The sequence below is a fragment of the Coregonus clupeaformis genome, chromosome 27, assembly GCF_020615455.1.
Source record: "Coregonus clupeaformis isolate EN_2021a chromosome 27, ASM2061545v1, whole genome shotgun sequence".
Classification (NCBI taxonomy): domain Eukaryota; kingdom Metazoa; phylum Chordata; class Actinopteri; order Salmoniformes; family Salmonidae; genus Coregonus; species Coregonus clupeaformis.
The window spans coordinates 26443379-26461578 of NC_059218.1; the positions used below are offsets into that span (position 1 = coordinate 26443379).

The 18200-nt window shown below is 46.9% G+C and overlaps 1 protein-coding gene across 1 annotated transcript in view; it reads right to left on the reverse strand.

The window, feature by feature from the left end:
• The window catches only part of LOC121541685 (astrotactin-2-like), a 532790-nt gene that overhangs the window by 139114 nt on the left and 375476 nt on the right, over window positions 1–18200 (reverse strand). The window contains exons 12-13 of the mRNA XM_041850922.2: window positions 13731–13897; window positions 12906–13094 (exon numbers count right to left, since the gene is read on the reverse strand). Coding sequence (XP_041706856.1) covers window positions 12906–13094; window positions 13731–13897 — 356 coding nt within the window. The remainder of the gene's footprint in view (window positions 1–12905; window positions 13095–13730; window positions 13898–18200) is intronic.

Sequence of the window (18200 nt, forward strand, 5' to 3'; positions counted from 1 at the left end):
AGCGGATTGCTCTAGCTCCGGCGTGACGCAGCACCTGACCGGTGCCGGACCCGCCACCGGTGGAACAGGCACGGGCCGTGCCGGACTGACGACGCACACCACTGGCTTGGTGTGGGGAGCAGGAGCGGACCGAGCCGGGCTGACGAAACGCACCACTGACTTGGTGCGGGGAGCTTGGATGGGCCGGACTGGGCTGGCGACGCGCACCACAGACTTGGTGCGGAGAGCAGGAACGGGCCGGACAGGGCTGACGAAACACACCACTGACTTGGTGCGGGGAGCAGGAATGGGCCGGGCCGAGCTGGCGATGCGCACCGTAGACTTGGTGCCAGTGGCAGGAACAGGCCGGACCGTACTGGGAACACACACCACTGGCCCTACGTGGGGATCAGGAACAGGCCGGACCGGACTGGCAACACACGCCAGTACCTCTCGCCGTGCCTCTACATCTTCCACCCCCTCTTCGACCAGTGGCCCCCGTAACCTGGCGGCCTCCTCTGGCAACCCGCTGGGCCGCTCTATCGCAGCCTCCTGCTGGTCCGACGTCGTGAGCCCCCCCCTAAAACATTTCTGGGAGTCTCTCTTCCCCGTGGGCCAGGCCTCGATAATTCTTGCCCAACTCTCGCTCTTCTGCTTCCAATCTCCGCCATTCAGCTCCTCATTCGGCTTGACCCAGTCGAAGCTCTTCCTCCACTGTTGCCAAGTCCACCCACTCTGCTCCTCACTAGGCTGCTTGGTCCAGTTCTGGTGGTTTCTTCTGTCACGCTCGTCTAAGGAGGAGGACCAATGTGCAGCGTCGAAGGTGAACATATTTATATTTAATAGAGTATGATCACACGATCAAAACAACAGACGAAAACGTGATGTCTCTGGTTACATAAACAAACCAAATAAGAACAAGAAACCACAAATAATGCATGCCTAACGGCTACCTAAGTATGACTCCCAATCAGAGACAACGAGCTACAGCCGTCTCTGATTGGGAGCCACCCTGGCCAACATAGAATTACAACAACTAGAACATAAACAAAAGAAAACTCACACCCTGGCTCAACATACTAGAGTCCCCAGAGCCAAGGCGTTACAGTCCCACTGGCTATCCTAAGTTGAATGCACCAATTTGTAAGTCGCTCTGGATAAGAGCGTCTGCTAAATGACTTAAATGTAAAAAATAATGTAAATGTGTCTCTTTCCATCCTTAAATACACAATTTAATACACTAAAGGCAACATGTCAATTGAAAATCAACAATCCTTCATCTGCAGTTCAAACAGTCAAAAAATATGACATTGACACTTGACATAATATTGCCTTTGAATAAAACATTGCACCTTTAATTGGATCAATTGGATAGCTGGTGGTCCTTTTTTTAATGGTTACTTTGTCTAGACAAACAGTGAAGTAACACTGCACTCTAAATTAATATCACCCAAAGCATGACCGATACCAGTCCTCACCGGCAGCCATCTTAAAGGAGATAACTTGCCCCCTGTCATCGCCCAGTGGCTTGCTGGCACACCCATTCTAACTGGATAAAAGTGAATCTACCAAAGTTAATTCTGGTTCTACCTCCACTTAAGCGCTTCCTGGTGACAAAGCAGGCCTGCTGGCACAGTGAAGGGGAACGGATGTGAATGTCAGCCAGGCTTCCCTCAGGCACTTCACACAAAGCTGCCTGGACTATTGGGTTCTTCTGTTCCTGTTTCAGCGTGACCTTTATAACTCCATTATTATCAATAGGCTAGCAGTGGCATTCTGTAAAGTGGCAGTAGTAGTAGTGGTGGTTGTAATGGTAGTAGTAGCCCCTCCTTACCTTCAGGCTCTGCTCAAACTCTACATCCCAACCAGAGCACTCCATTCCGACACCTCTGGTCTCTTGGCCCTCCTACCCCAACGTGAGGCCAGCTCCTGCTCAGCCCAGTCAAAGCTCTTCTCTGTCCTGGCACCCCAATTGTGGAACAAGCTTCCCCCTAAGGTCAGGACAGCGGAGTCCCTGCCCACATTCTGAAAATGTCTGAAACCCTACCTCTTTGAAGAGTAAATAACTTTCACGGCGCCCCGCTAAAGATGCACAAAGATCAGGCCCCAAAACATGCTAACCTCTTACCATTACCAATAACAGGGCAAGTTAGCATTAATGTAGAAGTGTTCAGAAACATATTTTATCCTTATTTACAATAGAAGTGACTCCAAAAGGACACAATACATGATTCACCATTCATTTCTATAGGGCACAGCATTACCCAAAACACAACCATAACAAACTGCAAATGCATCAAACAAGTTTGTATAGTCACAAACTTGATGTAGTCATTGACTGCTAGGGATATGGGACCAAATACTAAACTTTTTACTAAATGTAATACACTATAAGTGAATATGTCCAAATACTTATGACACCTTCAAATGGAGGGACTAGATACATAAAGTGCATTAATTTCTAAACGGTAAAACAGACATGTATGAAAATATCCTAAAATAAAAGGTGACATTCTGTACTGTCGCCTCCATATAAAAAATGTGATCTGAAATCCAAAATGCTGGAGTATAGACCCAAATTAAACATTTTAGCTTCACTGTCCAGATAAATATGTAGCGGAGTTTAAATTACTCAGAAATAAAAGTAGATGCTTAGAGAAAAGCTGTGCAATGTAATATCTTTGGTGGTTGCAATCATACACAGTAGGGGTAAGTATTGTCTGGAAAAAATCAATCACTTTGAGGAAGATAAAAGCATGGCACAAAATGCAACAGAGATATTTTTTATTTTATTTATTTTTTATTTATTTTATTTCACCTTTATTTAACCAGGTAAGCCAGTTGAGAACAGGTTCTCATTTACAACTGCGACCTGGCCAAGACAAAGCAAAGTAGTGCAACAAAAACAACACAGAGTTACATATGGGGTAAAAAAAACATAAAGTCAGAAATACAACAGAAAATATATATACAGTGTGTGCAAATGTAGCAAGTTATGGAGGTAAGGCAATAAATAGGCTATAGTGCAGAATAATTACAATAGTATTAACACTGGAATGCTAGATGTGCAAGAGATTATGTGCAAATAGAGATACTGGGGTGCAAAAGAGCAAATTAAATAACAATATAGGGATGAGGTAGTTGGGTGGGCTAATTTCAGATGGGCTGTGTACAGGTGCAGTGATCGGTAAGGTGCTCTGACAACTGATGCTTAAAGTTATTGAGGGAGATAAGAGTCTCCAGCTTCAGAGATTTTTGCAATTCGTTCCAGTCATTGGCAGCAGAGAACTGGAAGGAATGGCGGCCAAAGGAGGTGTTGGCTTTGGGAATGACCAGTGAGATATACCTGCTGGAGCGCAGACTACGGGTGGGTGCTGCTATGGTGACCAATGAGCTAAGATAAGGCGGGGATTTGCCTAGCAGTGATTTATAGATGGCCTGGAGCCAGTGGGTTTGACGACGAACATGTAGTGAGGACCAGCCAACAAGAGCGTACAGGTCACAGTGGTGGGTAGTGTATGGGGCTTTGGAGACAAAACGGATGGCACTGTGATAGACTACATCCAATTTGCTGAGTAGAGTGTTGGAGGCTATTTTATAAATGACATCGCCGAAGTCAAGGATCGGTAGGATAGTCAGTTTTACGAGGGCATGTTTGGCAGCATGAGTGAAGGAGGCTTTGTTGCGAAATAGGAAGCCGATTCTAGATTTAACTTTGGATTGGAGATTCTTTATGTGAGTCTGGAAGTTGAGTTTACAGTCTAACCAGACACCTAGATATTTGTAGTTGTCCACATACTCTAGGTCAGACCCGTCGAGAGTGGTGATTCTAGTCGGGTGGGCGGGTGCTAGCAGCGTTCGATTGAAAAGCATGCATTTAGTTTTACTAGTGTTTAAGAGCAGTTGAAGGCTACTGAAGGATTGTTGTATGGCATTGAAGCTCGTTTGGAGGTTTGTTAACACAGTGTCCAATGAAGGGCCAGATGTATACAAAATGGTGTCGTCTGCGTAGAGGTGGATCTGAGAGTCACCAGCAGCAAGAGCGACATCATTGATATACACGGAGAAAAGTGTCGGCCCAAGAATTGAACCCTGTGGCACCCCATAGAGACTGCCATAGGTCCAGACAACAGGCCCTCCGATTTGACACACTGAACTCTATCTGAGAAGTAGTTGGTGAACCAGGCGAGGCAGTCATTTGAGAAACCAAGGCTATTTAGTCTGCCAATAAGAATGCGGTGGTTGACAGAGTCGAAAGCCTTGGCCAGGTCGATGAAGACGGCTGCACAGTACTGTCTATTATCAATCGCGGTTATAATATCGTTTAGGACCTTGAGCGTGGCTGAAGTGCACCCGTGACCAGCTCGGAAACCGGATTGCATAGCGGAGAAGGTACGGTGGTATTCGAAATGGTCGATGATCTGTTTATTAACTTGGCTTTCGAATACTTTCGAAAGGCAGGGCAGGATGGATATAGGTCTGTAGCAGTTTGGATCTAGAGTGTCACCCCCCTTTGAAGAGGGGGATGACCGCGGCAGCTTTCAATCTCTGGGGATCTCAGACGTTATGAAAGAGAGGTTGAACAGACTAGTAATAGGGGTTGCGACAATTTCGCGGCTAGTTTTAGGAAGAAAGGGTCCAGATTGTCTAGCCCAGCTGATTTGTAGGGGTCCAGATTTTGCAGCGCTTTCAAAACATCAGCTGTCTGAATTTGTGTGAAGGAGAAGCGGGGGGCATGGGCAAGTTGCAGCAGAGGGTGCAGAGTTGGTGGCCGGGTTAGTGGTAGCCAGATGGAAAGCATGGCCAGCTGTAGCAAAATGCTTGTTGAAATTCTCGATTATTGTAGATTTATCGGTGGAGATAGTGTTTCCTAGCCTCAGTGCAGTGGGAAGCTGGGAGGAAGTGCTCTTATTCTCCATGGACTTTACAGTGTCCCAAAACTTTTTGGAGTTAGTGCTACAGGATGCAAATTTCTGTTTGAAAAAGTTAGCCTTTGCTTTCCTGACTGCTTGTGTATATTGGTTCCTAACTTCCCTGAAAAGTTGCATATCGCGGGGGCTTTTTGATGCTAATGCTGTACGCCACAGGATGTTTTTGTGCTGGTCAAGGGCAGTCAAGTCTGAGGAGAACCAGGGGCTATATCGGTTCTTAGTTCTGTATTTTTGAATGGGGCATGTTTATTTAAGATTGAGAGGAAATTACTTTTAAGGAACAACCAGGCATCCTCTACTGACGGAATGAGATCTATATCCATCCAGGATACCTGGGCCAGGTCAATTAGGAAGGCCTCCTCGCTAAAGTGTTTTAGGGAGCGTTTGACAGTGATGAGGGGTGGTTGTTTGACCGTGGACCCGTTACGGACGCAGGCAATAAGGCAGTGATCACTGAGATCCTGGTTGAAGACAGCTGAGGTGTATTTAGAGGGTATGTTAGTCAGGATGATATCTATGAGGGTACCCATGTTTAAGGATTTAGGGTTGTACCTGGTAGGTTCGTTGATAATTTGTGTGAGGTTGAGGGCATCTAGCTTGGATTGTAGGATGGCTGGGGTATTAAGCATATCCCAATTTAGGTCACCAAGCAGTACAAACTCAGAGGATAAATGGGGGGCAATCAATTCACATATGGTGTCCAGGGCACAGCTGGGGGCTGAGGGGGGTCTGTAGCAAGCGGCAACAGTGAGAGACTTATTTCTGGAAAGGTGGATTTTTAGAAGTAGAAGCTCAAACTGTTTGGGCACAGACCTGGATAGTATGATAGAGCTCTGCAGGCTATCTCTACAGTAGATTGCAACTCCACCCCCTTTGGCAGTTCTATCTAGACGGAAAATGTTATAGTTGGGGATGGAAATTTCAGAATTTTTGGTGGCCTTCCTGAGCCAGGATTCAGACACTGCTAGAACATCAGGGTTGGCAGAGTGTGCTAACGCAGTGAATAACTCAAACTTAGGAAGTAGACTTCTGATATTTATGTGCAAGAAACCAAGACTTTTGCGATTACAGAAGTCAACAAATGATAGCTCCTGGGGAGTAGGAGTGATACTGGGGGCTACAGGGCCTGGGTTAGCCTCTACATCACCAGAGGAACAGAGGAGGACTAGAATAAGGATACGGCTAAAGGCTTTAAGAACTGGTCTTCTAGTGCGTTGGGTACATAGAATAAAGGGGGCAGATTTCCGGGTGTTATAGAAAAGATTCAGGGCATTATGTACAGACAAGGATATGGAAGGATATGAGTAAAGTGGAGGTAAACCTAAGCGTTGGGTAACACTGAAAGAGATAGTATCTCTAGAGGCATCAATTGAGTCGGTCTCTGAGTGTATGGGTGGAGGGACAAAAGAGCTAACTAAGGCAGGTTTAGCTAGGCTGGGGGGTCTACAGTGATATAGTACAATTAGAAATAACCGAAACAACAATAAACTAACCATGTTTGGGCTGAGGCTAAACATAAACAGGATGTAGTACCGTAAAAAAGGAACAGTCCAGCAGATATCAGCTGTATAGCTGAGTTATCATAAGGTGAGTGAGCTAGTGAGTAAGAGGCCACGGCTAGCGTGTGCTACGTCCGTTTTGTTGTAGCCAGCTGGTAGCAAAGAATCCGGAGTTAAAGGTCCAGTGATTCCGGCGGAAAAACTGATATGTTCTGGGTCGATAACGCGCAGTGCTGACTGGCCGAATATCCGGTGATCAAAGTCCAGTGATTAAAATTAATCCCGCGGAAAAAAATCAAATGTTCTGGGTGAAACACTGCTAGCTGTGGCTAATAGCAAGTAGCTAGTCCAGTAGCTAGTTCAGTTTAGTGAGTAAGCGTGTGCTAACGGGCCAGGGCTAGCAGATGGATGGAATCTTCGTGGTTACGTCGTAACCACATCAGACGCATTTCGTCGGCAGACCAGTCGTGTAGGATCGGCGGGGCTCCGTGTCAATACTATGTGGTCCCGTCCGGTTGATAGAGAGGTAGATAGCCGGGAGATGGGCCTAGCTCAGGTTGATTAGCCAGACCACAGCGTCCGATTTGTTGTAGCCAGCTGGTAGCGATTAATCCGGAGTTAAAGGTCCAGTGAATCAGTGATTCCGCGGAAAAACTGATATGTTCTGGGTCGATAACGCGCTGTGCAGACTGGCGAATATCCGTGATCAATGTCCAATGATTAAAATTAATCCCGCGGAAAAAAATCCAATGTTCTGGGTGAAAACACCGCTAGCTGTGGCTAATAGCAAATAGCAAGTAGCTAGTTAGCTGGCTAGCTAGTTTCAACTGGAGATTCTAGATTCTAGATAAAGGTAAGTCAATAATAGAATCCGTTCCACATTGAGTGAGGCGGGTTGCAGGAAAGTATATCTTGTAGAAGGATGAAAAGTCTGATAGGGAAATATGTACGAAAAATGTACGAAAATAGGGTATTTACAGGCTATTTACAGACAGACGATAAAAACACAACTGCACTACTTCGCCATCTTGGAACGAGTTATTGCTGAATCACCCTCCTTTTATCCAACTCAGAAAATGATGTTGACACTTGAGGAAGTGAGGCCTTTTCCTACTCTTTCAGGTTCCTAGCCACCCACTTTATAAAGGTATTCTTGTCTTAGGAAACATAATGAAGCACATACTTGAACATAACAAAGAAATTATGACAAAACACGTATATTTATCCAGAGGTTAATTGGGATATGGTGCCAGAACTTTTCAAAAACACGCATACTGCTACATGCAACAAACAGCCTCTAGACATAATTATGGACTTACATGATATGATACCTCAGCTTGTGACATAATAACTGAGTATATCATACAATAGCAGCCATCCTAGTTTACCCTTTTGTGTTAGTCTGTTATGACCATAGTCACCCTGATCAGTCATTCAGAACAAAAAATATATATATCAAGAAATTAGTCAAGGAGTCTTTCCTCTGCTTGGACTAATACAGTCATTCACACAGTCTTTATAGAGTGGGAGAAAGCTGTTCAGACTGTGTGGCCGTAATTAGAAGAGATGAGAGCGGCCATATAATCCCTAGAACAAATCAGTCAGATCGATAAGAGTCAGGAGGGGCAGACAGGGTTGATCTAAAGGGGAATTTAGTCTTCTGGACTGCTTAGTATACATCTGGCCCTTCATTGGTGTCACACCCTGGCTCTGGGGACTCTATATGTTGAGCCAGGGTGTGTAGATTCTATGTGTTCTAGTTCTATGTTGGCCAGTGTGGTTCTCAATCAGAGGCAACGAGTGTCAGCGTGGCTGGTTGTCTCTGATTGGGAACCACATTTAAACAGGCTGTTTTCCCACAATAGTTGTGGGATCTTGTTCCTTTTGGTGTGTTCCGTGTTTATTGTGTTTAACATAGGACGTCACGTTATCGTTTGTTGTTTTGTTGCTCGTGCATTCATTAAATAAAAGAAGTATGTTCGTTCATCACGCTGCGCCTTGGTCTACTCCGTCTAACGATCGTGACAGAAGATCCCACCATACCAGGACCAAGCAGCGTGTCCAGGAGCAGGCAGCCTGGACATGGGAGGAAGCGCCGGGAAAGGAGCTGGAGAGGTTGGCGATGGCCCAGGTGGGAAAAGTGTGGTCCTGGGAGGACATGCTCGGGGGAAAAGGGCCATGGGCTAAGATTAAGGCCCTGGCGAGAGAGGAGCAACGGCGTCAACAGTGTCGTCGTCGAACGGACGAGAGGCAACCCCAATTTTTTTTTAGGGGGGGGCACACAGCATGGGCGACTGGGCAGCAGGAGGCTGCCACAGGGCGAATTGGGAGGTTGGCAGAGGAGGCCGCCAGGTTACGGGGGCCACTGGTCAAAGAGGGGAAGGAAGGTGTAGAGCCACGGCGAGAGGTACTGGGGTGTGTTACCAGTCCGGTCCGGCCCGTTCCAGATCCCTGCGTAGGGCCAGTGGTGTGTGTCCCCAGTACGGTCCGGTTTGTTCCTGCTCCCCGCACCAAGTTAATGGTGCGCGTCACCAGCCCGGCCCGGCCTGTTCCTGCTCCTCGCACCAAGCCTACGGTGCGCGTCGCCAGCCCGGCTCGGCCTGTTCCTGCTCCTCGCACCAAGCCTACGGTGCGCGTCGCCAGCCCGGCTCGGCCTGTTCCTGCTCCTCGCACCAAGCCTACGGTGCGCGTCACCAGCCCAGCCCGGCCTGTTCCTGCTCCCCGCACCAAGCCTACGGTGCGCGTCGCCAGCCCGGCCCGGCCTGTTCCTGCTCCCCGCACCAAGCTAACGGTGCGCGTCGCCAGCCCGGCCCGGCCTGTTCCTGCCACTCGCACCAAGCCTACGGTGCGCGTCGCCAGCCCGGCCCGGCCTGTTCCTGCCACTCGCACCAAGCCTACGGTGCGCGTCGCCAGCCCGGCCCGGCCTGTTCCTGCCACTCGCACCAAGCCTACGGTGCGCGTCGCCAGCCCGGCCCGGCCTGTTCCTGCCACTCGCACCAAGCCTACGGTGCGCGTCGCCAGCCCGGCCCGGCCTGTTCCTGCCACTCGCACCAAGCCTACGGTGCGCGTCGCCAGCCCGGCCCGGCCTGTTCCTGCCACTCGCACCAAGCCTACGGTGCGCGTCGCCAGCCCGGCCCGGCCTGTTCCTGCCACTCGCACCAAGACTACGGTGCGCGTCGCCAGCCCGGCCCGGACTGTTCCTGCTCCACGCACCAAGCCAGGGGTGCGAGTCGTCAGCCCGGTCCGGCCCGTTCCTGCTCCACGCACCAAGCCAGGGGTGCGAGTCGTCAGCCCGGTCCGGCCCGTTCCTGCTCCACGCAACAAGCCAGGGGTGCGCATCGTCAGCCCGGTCCGGCCCGTTCCTGCTCCACGCACCAAGCCAGGGGTATGCGTCGTCAGCCCGGTCCAGCCCATTCCTGCTCCACGCACCAAGCCAGGGGTGCGAGTCGTCAGCCCGGTCCGGCCCGTTCCTGCTCCACGCACCAAGCCAGGGGTGCGCATCGTCAGCCCGGTATGGCCCGTTCCGGCTCCACGCACGAAGCCAGGGATGCGCATCGTCAGCCCGGTCCGGCCCGTAGCTGCTCCACGCACCAAGCCAGGGGTGCGCATCGTCAGCCCGGTCCGGCCCGTTCCTGCTCCACGCACCAAGCCAGGGGTGCGCATCGTCAGCCCGGTCCGGCCCGTTGCTGCTCCACGCACCAAGCCAGGGGTGCGCATCGTCAGCCCGGTCCGGCCCGTTTCTGCTCCACGCACCAAGCCAGGGGTGTGCGTCGTCAGTCCGGCACAACCCGTGCCTGGGTCACCGGTGCCTGGTCAGGTACCGGTCAGCTGCTCCACACCGGAGCTGAAGCAATCCGCTCCTACGATGTCCAGTCCAGCTCCAGCCAGCGGGGCCAGACCGGACCAGGGGCGCTACGGGGGGATTATTGGAAGGTGGTGGGCAAGCCCGGAGCCGGAACCGCCTCCGAGGAGGAATGCCCACCCAGCCCTCCCCTGTTTGGTTTATGTGGAGGCGCGGTCGCAGTCCGCGCCTTTGGGGGGGTACTGTCACACCCTGGCTCTGGGGACTCTATATGTTGAGCCAGGGTGTGTAGATTCTATGTGTTCTAGTTCTATGTTGGCCAGTGTTGTTCTCAATCAGAGGCAACGAGTGTCAGCTGTGGCTGGTTGTCTCTGATTGGGAACCACATTTAAACAGGCTGTTTTCCCACAATAGTTGTGGGATCTTGTTCCTTTTGGTGTGTTCCGTGTTTGTTGTGTTTAACATAGGACGTCACGTTATCGTTTGTTGTTTTGTTGCTCGTGCATTCATTAAATAAAAGAAGTATGTTCGTTCATCACGCTGCGCCTTGGTCTACTCCGTCTAACGATCGTGACAATTGGACAGTGTGTAAACAAACCTCCAAACGAGCTTCAACGCCATACAACACTCCTTCCGTAGCCTCCAACTGCTCTTAAACACTAGTAAAACTAAATGCATGCTCTTCAACCGAACACTGCTTGCACCTGCCCACCTGACTAGAATCACTACTCTCGGCGAGTCTGACCTAGAGCATGTGGACAACTACAAATACCTAGGTGTCTGGTTAGACTGTAAACTCTCCTTCCAGACTCACATTAAGCATCTCCAATCAAATGTTAGATCTAGAATTGGCTTCCTATTTCGCAACAAAGCCTCCTTCACTCATGCTGCCAAACATGCCCTCGTAAAACTGACTATCCTACCGATCCTTGACTTTGGCGATGTCATTTACAAAATAGCCTCCAACACTCTACTCAGCAAATTGGATGTAGTCTATCACAGTGCCATCCGTTTTGTCACCAAAGCCCCATATACTACCCACCATTTTGACCTGTACGCTCTTGTTGGCTGGCCCTCACTACATATTCGTCGCCAAACCCACTGGCTCCAGGTCATCTATAAATCACTGCTAGGCAAATCCCCGTCTTACCTTAGCTCACTGGTCACCATAGCAACACCCACCCATAGTCTGCGCTCCAGCAGGTATATCTCATTGGTCATCCCCAAAGCCAACACCTCCTTTGGCCGCCATTCCTTCCAGTTCTCTGCTGCCAATGACTGGAACGAACTGCAAAAATATCTGAAGCTGGAGACCCTTATCTCCCTCACTAACTTTAAGCGTCAGTTGTCAGAGCAGCTTACCGATCACTGCACCTGTACACAGCCTTTCTGAAATTAGCCCACCCAACTACCTCATCCCCATATTATTTATTTTGCTAATTTCACCCCAATATCTCTATTTGCACATCATCTTTTGCACATCTATCATTCCAGTGTTAATACGAAATTGTAACTATTTTGCACTATGGCCTATTTATTGCCTTACATCCATAACTTACTACATTCGCACACACTGTATATATATTTTCTGTTGTATTTTTGACTTTATGTTTTGTTTACCCCATATGTAACTGTGTGTTGTTGTTTTTATCACACTGCTTTGCTTTATCTTGGCCAGGTCACAGTTGTAAATGAGAACTTGTTCTCAACTGGCTTACCTGGTTAAATAAAGGTGAAAAAATAAAAATGAAATAGACTAGCAACCATTATCATCACTGTTCTCATAACTGGACAGTGCTTTGATTGAAATGCACTTTCTTGCCATGTTATATGTCAGAGAATGGGTAGAGCAGTGAACAAGTTAATGTGAGGTAAGAGTGTGTGTGTGTGTGTACGTGCTCTGTGTGTGCTTGTTCATCTACACACTGCTGCAGACAGACAGTTCCTGCCTCGTTGTCTTTGATTTTGGCAGCGTCCCCTTGCAGCCTAGCATTTATCTTTATTATCAGCCAGACACTGGGGCTTTGAGAGGGCTGACAGTGCTGTCTGTCACAGCACTGGGGGATTCTCTGTGAATCTCAACACTCCTCCCCAGCCAGCTGCACTGTGCTATGTGAGAGCTGCTGATACACATAGGATTGTCCACTTTGTAGATATCTCACTCACCAGCCCTGATAAAAGGAAACACTGCTTTTTCATGATGTTGACACGTCCTCTGAGATTTCTCTCTGGAATAGTCATGTGAATTCTAACCGCCAAGTTCTCATTGGGATTATTTTTGTGAGCGGGGACTGATGACAACACATGTGCCAGAATTCAACTTGGATGCATTGGTTTAGGAAAGGTGTATTCTGACTTTAACCATACAAGAGAATAGAAAACTAACAAAAAGGGTCCATAGAGTTACTTTACCACACAAAGCAGTCTGTTTCTGTTTTAGCCTCGTCTTTGTCATGCAACCCAAACTAAAAATCAAGTGGTAGAAATACAGGTAGAAATAGTCCCAACACATTCACCAAGTGGCAGCACAGGTGGCATAAACCTCTTGGGAAAGCTCCTGCCACCTAGCTGCATCCCAACAGCCAGAGTCACATGTCACAAAGTACAGCACAGCAGTGATATGGCTTGGATTACATCCCTTGTGGTACACAACAGTGATATGGATGACATACATTCCTCTGGGGGAGAACTTACCGGAAGGTCATCTGGAAGACCTGTCCCAGGTTTACTTGCTGGCTCTTGTTGTTGTAGCCGTGCAGCATCTCCCCAAACAGGGTGTCATTGAAGCGGACGTCCTGTCTCTGGCACTTAGGCCCATCACAGTTCTCTTTCTGGAGGACACAGGAGCGACCGTCTGCCCCCAGCTTGTACTCCTGCACACACCTGAGTGGGGAGGAGAATTCAGGTGTAAATGGACATGCATACACACAGTGTATTTTCAGGCATTGGCACATGCACTGTAAACACACTAATGCATGCACATGCACACACATGCCCACACACACACACCGGCACACACACTCGCAGCAGAGAAAAGTGTACCCAGCTCACAGAAATAATAGATTGCAGAAGTATGTATGGTTTCACTGTCTAATATTTCAAATTAAAGCCCTTGTGTAAGCACAGCAAACATTTAAATCCAGACTTGTTTGCATTAAAGGCAAACTGTGGTTGGAGTCGCACATTCAGCATTTTCTACTTCAGAAATGGCTGAGATGCTCAAAGTTCACATCCACTTAATGCTAATGAAATGCACAGAGACACACTGGCAGTCTCATGAAGTAGCCTATAGTAGAATACCATATCCACGTTCTATACTGAAGACCACGTCATTAACTGCCAATGCAGAGGTGAAAATGAGGATCAATCCCACAGTTGAGAACTGTAAATGAGGATCAATCTTACAGTAGAGTTGTGTAACAGTTGTTTCTAACAGTTGTTTTGGCAATCTGTTTAGCTAAAAGGCTCTAGCTCTATTTTTACCCTTTTACTGTTTAATCTGATCACTGACTGACTCACCCACAGAACATGAGGACGTTGCTGGAGGTGGGGTCGTCCGGTAGGGGCACCAGCTTTTGGAGACACAGCTGCTCACAGCCCCCGTTGAAGCCATCCGTGCAATCCGTGCCCTTTGAGTAGTCATAGCAACCCGTGCCGTCCTTCATTGGTCGCAGCCCGTCAGGACACTGGAGGGGCAAGAGAGAGACACAGGAGAAGGAGAGAGACAGACAGACAGACAGAGAGAGAGAGAGAGAGAGAGAGAGAGAGAGAGAGAGAGAGAGAGAGAGAGAGAGAGAGAGAGAGAGAGAGAGAGAGAGAGAGAGAGAGAGAGAATAAGTAGGGGTCAACATATGTATGCAGATCAGGACCCAGGAGACAGACAGAGAAATGGGCTGCTCCAATTAACATCAACGATGAAGTGGCAAAGAACTCCATCTCTCAGGGTTCCCCTCAAGAGTCAGTGTGGATCTGATGAAGTGTTGATTGGCAAATCAGGGAAAGCAGTCAGAGCAGAGCTCTCCAAATTAGTCTCAACCACATGCATAAACTTCACTCTCAAAAGGTGCATGTCAATTATTGAGACTCCCACTCACTCGGAAAAGGCATATTGTTTACAGCGCAAGTATGCAGTATAAGTGCATACAGCTCTTCAAAATACTTTTCAAATGAGCAATCGGCAGTACTTAGATATCATTTTAAAAAATGGCCTGATAAAAAGTGACTTATTCATAATGACTTGAGGCCTATGGTGTGTGTTTACTCTAGATTAGTAGACTGATTTGAAAGCTCTGCTAGAGCAGAGTTTAGGGAGTTAGTGTTGTGATAACTTGACAGTGTTGCTATCACACGGTGTTACTACCAGACAGTCCCTGATGTTTTAGTGATGACTGCACAATCCAACTGCTCACAAGCTTTCAGAAGTAAATTAATCCTAAATGTACTAGTGATTTCACTGCCAATTGCAACTCTTTATAGTGTAGGCCTACACTATAATCATGGTGTGACCATTGCATGGCAAAAAACGATACAACAATAGGTTTTGGCTGCTATCTTTTGTGATTTTGGCAGGACCACCATCCTTTTATGTAATCCAAAACCAATCTGATCCAACACCTACTGTACACAATCACAAATAAAAACCCTTTTCAAATCTTCCAAAATACACTAAATGTGCGTGAACGTTTATTTTACTACATGCAAACCCCCCAAATCCCTATTTTTTGATGAAAATCTAAACAACCTGGTGACATCTCTGCTCTTTGATCTTAGTGGCTGCTGCTGCTGTTGTTGTTGTTGTTGTTGTTGTTGTTGTTGTTGTTGTTGTTGTTGTTGTTGTTGTTGTTGTTGTTGTTGTTGTTAGGACGTATCTGGAGTTTATATTATTTGGATGACGGGCAGCCATAACAGGAGAGTGATGTTCATGTCAGACATAATACCAGCTGACAGACATTTCTATCCTGATGGATGGCCAGATGTCCCAGAGGCCAGAGTGAAGTGTCACCTCAGGGGATTGTGGGATATGAAAATGTATGCACTCACTAACTGTAAGTTGCTCTGGATAAGAGCGTCTACTAAATTACCAAAATGTAAAAAATGTGATATTGCCCTTCCACTGACATCTCAAGGCTGCTAAGTGGACCAAGGACTAAACATGTGAGGAAGTACCATAGGCACATAGGTTGACCAGCTCTGGTAAAAATGGACATTTTACATTTGATTTTAGTATAGAGTAGTGTATATATAGCATTCAATATAGAGCCTTGACATGTCATGTCACTCAATTTCTGAGTGAGACATTTTTGAACCACTACTTTTACCAGGAAGTGGACTTGATCTTTCTTGTGTCCCCTTTTCGGTTGAAAGCATTGTGGTTATTACACATACATACCGACCATGATAAATGGACAGTGTGTGTAGCGGTAGACTTGTAATGCAGATAAAGTAGCCCTGTAGCTGTGGTGTGTTCCTGTGATAACGAGACAATACTGTAGAATGACATCACACACACACACACACACACACACACACACACACACAATCCACTGCAGCTAAACCAATCAATACTGTACTGCTCCCATGGGTGTCTGTCATCTTTACCGTTAGAACTTGTCATAACGGCGTCTGTACAATAATAGATTTCTCATAAGATCATACAGGCTTCTTGATGTTATCAATTGCCACATGGGGTCTGATCAGAATTTATAATAACCAGGGGAGAATAAATGAAGCACTCAGATGGTGTAGAAAGAGATGGAGGGGGAGCGGTAATGTGGGAGGGAAGGAGTGAAGAGGGAATAGGGAATAGGAATAGGCTCCCTCACTCACACTAGAGAGCCTTAGAAGTGCTGTTTTATGAGCCTGTTAGGCTGCGATATTGATCAGCGTTGGAGATGATGTCGGTGAGGCAGATTAAGAAAACAAATAAAACACAGCGAAACAATTACCCAGCACTCCAAAAGGGCAACACAAAAATGCCCAATGGCTGCTCCATAAATGACGGCACAGTGTTATATTCTTATCTATCAATAGCCTAATATGGGAACTTAGAGAACACAAACACACACACACACACACCTCGGAGGCTAAATCCACCACATGTGACTGGAAGTCATTAGTTTTTCAACGCCCCAAGTTTTAATCAGGTTCCATGCAATTTACTGAGATCCTTTTCCTTAATGACTGGGGCCTAGGCTGACATACGCATTCAAATGTTACATTTTTGTAATGAATCTTAGCACCTGGCATATCTATTCAGTGGATGAGGTAATAGTCAAGAAGGCGATTGCTGTCGTTGATCCCCATGTGTCATCATACGCCAGAGACCGCCATATGGTGAGAAATGAGCTGGATGGAAAAAACAGGGAATTAACAATGATAGGGGGAGAAAGAGGAAATACACGATAACTAGTGCGTTGATAAGGAATGAATATGCAGTAGGGTGTTTAAGTAACAGACACCAGGTAGAATACACTTCGAGAACGATACAGGACACACAATTCTGTATTGTTAGAGTCCTAACAGGGTAAATCCTATTGTCTGGTGATAATGTCCAAATGTGTATCTATCTGACAGCTTGATTCGATTTGGAGTGGACAGAGATGTATGCCCATAGCTTTGTTATTTCTTCTATGGATCGGAAATTATAGTGACGGAATAGCTTTATTCCACAAGTGCCAAAACACTGAGGACAGACGATCCCCTCTGAGAAATATGAAGTCTCTTCCAGCTGTTATGTTGTCCATTTTAATTCCTCCAATGCTTAATCTTCAAAGTGAAATGACACAGCTGTGTTTATTAATAATATGAATAATACATGAATATATTTTCAATGTCCCAAAGTCACTTTATTGTAGAAACTAAACAAAAAACAGAGATTAAAACAAGTCAACGGCAGAATAACAGCAGGAAGAAACCAAAACATGAAACAAAGAGAGGGGGGGTATGCCAAGGTGCCAACTGCATTTTCTTTCAGCAGGAGCAATGCTATTTTCAGACAGTGCGGGTTTGATTTAATTCCAGCCTCAGTGACATTGCAGAAAGGACTAATGCAAACGCTTCACGCAGACTGTCTCTGTGGTATGTCTCCCCTAAAAAGCGTTCCCCCCCGGTATGATAAATGACATGCTCGATCCCCCCATTTAAGTGAGTGAAATGAGGAGCAAATTATGAAAAGGCATTTGAAGGTGAGGCTTTAGGAGGGACTGAAAGATGGTGATGGAGGGAGGAAGTTCCAGAGCCTTGGAGCAACACTGGAGAAGGCCCTGTAGCCTAAGATCTGGAACTTGGATTTAGCTAAGGAATGGGGACACTCCAGGGTTTTAGCTAAGGAATGGGGACACTCCAGGGATTTAACTAAGGAATGGGGACACTCCAGGGATTTAGCTAAGGAATGGGGACACTCCAGGGATTTAGCTAAGGAATGGGGACACTCCAGGGATTTAGGCTGTACTGGCTTCTTTTGGTTTTCTTCCTCTCTTGGTGGCGTCAGGTTTCTTAAAAACTGCTACGCCTTTTTCTGAAATTAAATATTCATTGGATTTTTCCATGACTTCTCTTCAAATTTTAAAGGACAGATGGTCAAGTAGCAATGCCTCTCACACACTCACACGCACACAGAACAAGAGAGAAAGTGTGGCTAGAGCTCAATTCAATAATAGACACGTTGTTATCCTCCCTCCATCTTCACCTAGTCCCAAAATGATTTTTCATCCTATAACTTGTTCTACATCTTCTGTTTACATAGTGAGCCAACAAAGAACAAGCATAATGTTTTGTACAGTCAGTGTACTGTACAGAGCAATCGCAGTATCGAATTGCAATACATATAGATTAGTGAGAATCACGATACAAATCATATCGGCACCACAGTATGTGATAATATAATTCTGTGAAGTCCCTGGCAATTCCTAGCCCTAATATCTAACCCAGCAACGCTCTGCCAGTCAGGAATAGTCTCTGGATTTAATACTTTTTCCATCGGTTTAATGT